At 39.7% G+C, this 3,055-nt stretch overlaps 1 protein-coding gene across 1 annotated transcript; it reads left to right on the top strand.

Moving 5' to 3' along the window:
- Positions 1-275: 275 nt before the first annotated feature.
- On the top strand, positions 276-1,220 carry LOC100943593 (putative olfactory receptor 52P1). Its single transcript, XM_003781416.1, has one exon. The coding sequence runs from the start codon at positions 276-278 to the stop codon at positions 1,218-1,220; it is 945 nt and encodes a 314-aa protein (XP_003781464.1).
- Positions 1,221-3,055: the final 1,835 nt, after the last annotated feature.

Raw genomic sequence — 3,055 nt, 5'->3', positions numbered from 1 at the left:
GTGGTATTAAATTTCTCTATCTCTTGAGTCATGTGAACTGCTTGTTCATATAGATTTTACTGATAATCACATAGGAATTTAGTTAATGGTATGCACCATATTTTCCCCTGTAGAATATTGATATCTAAAGTTAAAGATTAAGCCCTATTTACCATTCATCCTTAGGGTAAAAATGATTGTTAGTATTTCATAGAAATTAATTAAGACAGACATCATATAAGAATGGAGGACATGAAAGAATATCCACTGGTCGCAGCTGAACACTAGCTTCCGTCATGTCACTGTCAAATTATACCACTTTGCATCCCAGCATCTTTCTCCTCCTCGGCATTCCGGGAATGGAAGCCTTCCACGTCTGGATATCAATGCCCTTCTGCCTGGTTTACCTAAGTGCTCTCCTGGGAAATTTCTCCATTCTGTTTATCATCAGAACGGATCCCAGCCTCCATGAGCCCATGTACTTCTTCCTCTGCATGCTCTCCATGGCTGACCTCATCATCTCGACCACCGCTGTGCCAAAAATCCTCAGCATGTTTTGGTTCCAGGACAGGGAGATCTATTTTGAAGCCTGCCTTGTACAGGTATTTCTCATTCACTCGCTCTGCAGCATGGCCTCAGGGTTCATCCTGGCCATGGCCTTTGACCGCTATGTGGCCATCTGCAATCCTCTCAGACATTCTCATGTCTTGACACACAGAGTCATCAAGAACTTGGGGCTGGCCATTGTTTTCCGTGGGGCTTTGCTTTTCAGTCCTCAGCCATTCATGCTCCGCTGGCTTCCCTACTGCAAAACTAATGTCATCCCTCACACTTACTGTGAATTTATGGCTCTGATCAAGCTCGCTTGTGCAAAGACCAGGATCTCCAGAATATACAGCCTAACAGCTGCCTTCCTCACTGGGGGTTTAGATTTCATGCTAATCATGTGTTCCTATCTTGTCATCCTTTATACCGTCTTCCGCCTCCCCTCCAAGGCTGCTGGGCTCAAGACGCTGAGCACCTGTGGCTCCCACGTGTGTGTGATCTTAGTGGCCTATGCTCCTGCCTTTTTCTCCTTCCTTACCCACAGGTTTGGGCACAACGTGGCTCCTTATATTCACATCTTGGTGGCTAACCTCCACCTCCTTGTTCCACCTATGATGAACCCAATGATCTATGGTATTAGAACCAAGAGAATCCGAGAACGGTTCCTCCAAGTTTTGACTTCTCACAAATTCTGAAACCAACACTTCCTCTAACGAGGTTACCATGACTGTGTAAACAAAATCAAACAAACAATTTAACAAACATATATAAGGATTTTTGTAGTAACCTATATTCCCACAACTTTCATTTGTGGTATTTAATGTATTGATCAGCTTTGCCTAGGTGTTGTTCTCCTTAGGAAACTTGCTTACAAGGTATCTGACTTAGTGGGTTTGTTCTGGAAACTTTGCCTCATAAAACAGTATCTACACTGTTATTCGATCTCATTTGCTGATATGTTGGCAAAAACTTTTTCCTTGGTGTTATCATCTTTATCAGGGATATCATTATTGACTTACTATGTCTGAGTTTCAGTATGATGCTACTAATGGATTTAGAGATTTTGACTGAAGGGAAATAACCTATACAATAAACTGTGAAAGTTTGAAATCTGCAACTCCGGGAGTTGGAATAGTGCCAGTAAAATAATTGTATTCTAAAAGATAAATGATAATGAATCTCTCATGATGTAAGTTCCAGAGGCTTTCTTGGATTTTTTTGTAAGCACCTTATTTATTCTATCTTGCTAGACATGTTTTAAAGTTTTCAAACAACATGTACTCCACAAGCACTTCTCCAAAAGATTTAACTCTATTCAAAATTGTTTTATTATGTCCTATTTCTATTTTCTTTTTTTTTTTACCCTTTTCTCATCAGTGCATGGATTTTTTTCTTTCTTAAATGATAACTATGTACATTAATGCAATTCTGGGGTACAGTGTGGTGTTTTCACATACAATTTGAAATATTTTCATCAAACTAGTTAACATAGCCTTCATGTCATTTTCTTAGTTATTGTTTTAAGATGTTCATCATATTCTACTCTTAGAAAGATTCACTTGTACCCTTGTAGATAAACCATAGAAATGATCCTTCCAATCACCCTCCCTCCACCCATTCCTCCCACCCCTCTTCCTCCCCCCCCATATTCTTAGGCTGTTATTAGGTTATAGATTTCATATGAAAGCTATAAATTAATTTCACAATAGGGTTGTGTACATTGGATACATTTTCTTCCATTCCTGTGATACTTTGCTAAGAAGAACACTTTCCAGCTCCATCCATGTGAACATGAAGGATGTAAAGTCTCCATCTTTCTATTTGGCTGCATAATATTCCATGGTGTACTTATACCACAGTTTGTTGATCCATTCGTGGATTGATAGCGCACTTGGGCTACTTCCATGACCTGGTAATTATAAATTGGGCTGCAATAAACATTCTGATACAAATATTTTTGTTCTAATGTGATTTTTGGTCGTCTGGGTATATACCTAATAAAGGAATTGCAGGATCAAATGGCAGGTCTATTTTAGTTCTCTAAGTGTTCTCCAGATGTCTTTCCAAAAGGAATGTATTAGTTGACATTCCCACCAGCAGTGTAGACGTGTTCCCTTTTCTCCACATCCATGCGAGCATCTCTGGTTTGGGAATTTTGTGATATGGGCTAATCTTACTGGAGTTAGGTAATATCTCAAAGTTGTTTTGATTTGCATTTGTCTGATGATTAAGGATGGTGAGCATTTTTTCATATATCCGTAGGCCATGGGCCGATCTTCTTTAGAGAAATTTCTCTTCAAGTTCCTTGCCCACCCTGAGATGGGATCACTTGTTTTCTTCTTGCTAATACATTTGAGTTCTCTATGGACTCTGGTTATTAAACCTTTGCAGGAGAGATAACCTGCGAAAATCTTCTCCCATTCTGAGGGCTGTCTGCTTGCCTTACTTACTGTGTTCTTGGCTGTGCAGAAGCTCTTTAGTTTGATCAGCTCCCAATGGTGTATTTTTGATGTTGCTTCAATTGCCTGGG

This window comes from Otolemur garnettii, unplaced genomic scaffold (assembly GCF_000181295.1).
Source record: "Otolemur garnettii isolate 467f Iridium unplaced genomic scaffold, OtoGar3 scaffold00001, whole genome shotgun sequence".
In the NCBI taxonomy this organism is placed as follows: domain Eukaryota; kingdom Metazoa; phylum Chordata; class Mammalia; order Primates; family Galagidae; genus Otolemur; species Otolemur garnettii.
The sequence above is the reverse complement of the archived record's forward strand: the minus strand, read 5'-3'. Positions and strand labels throughout refer to the sequence as shown.

Coding starts and splice junctions, on each gene's coding strand:
- LOC100943593 (XM_003781416.1), top strand. CDS start 276: ATGTCACTGTCAAATTATACCACTTTGCATCCCAGCATCTTTCTCCTC.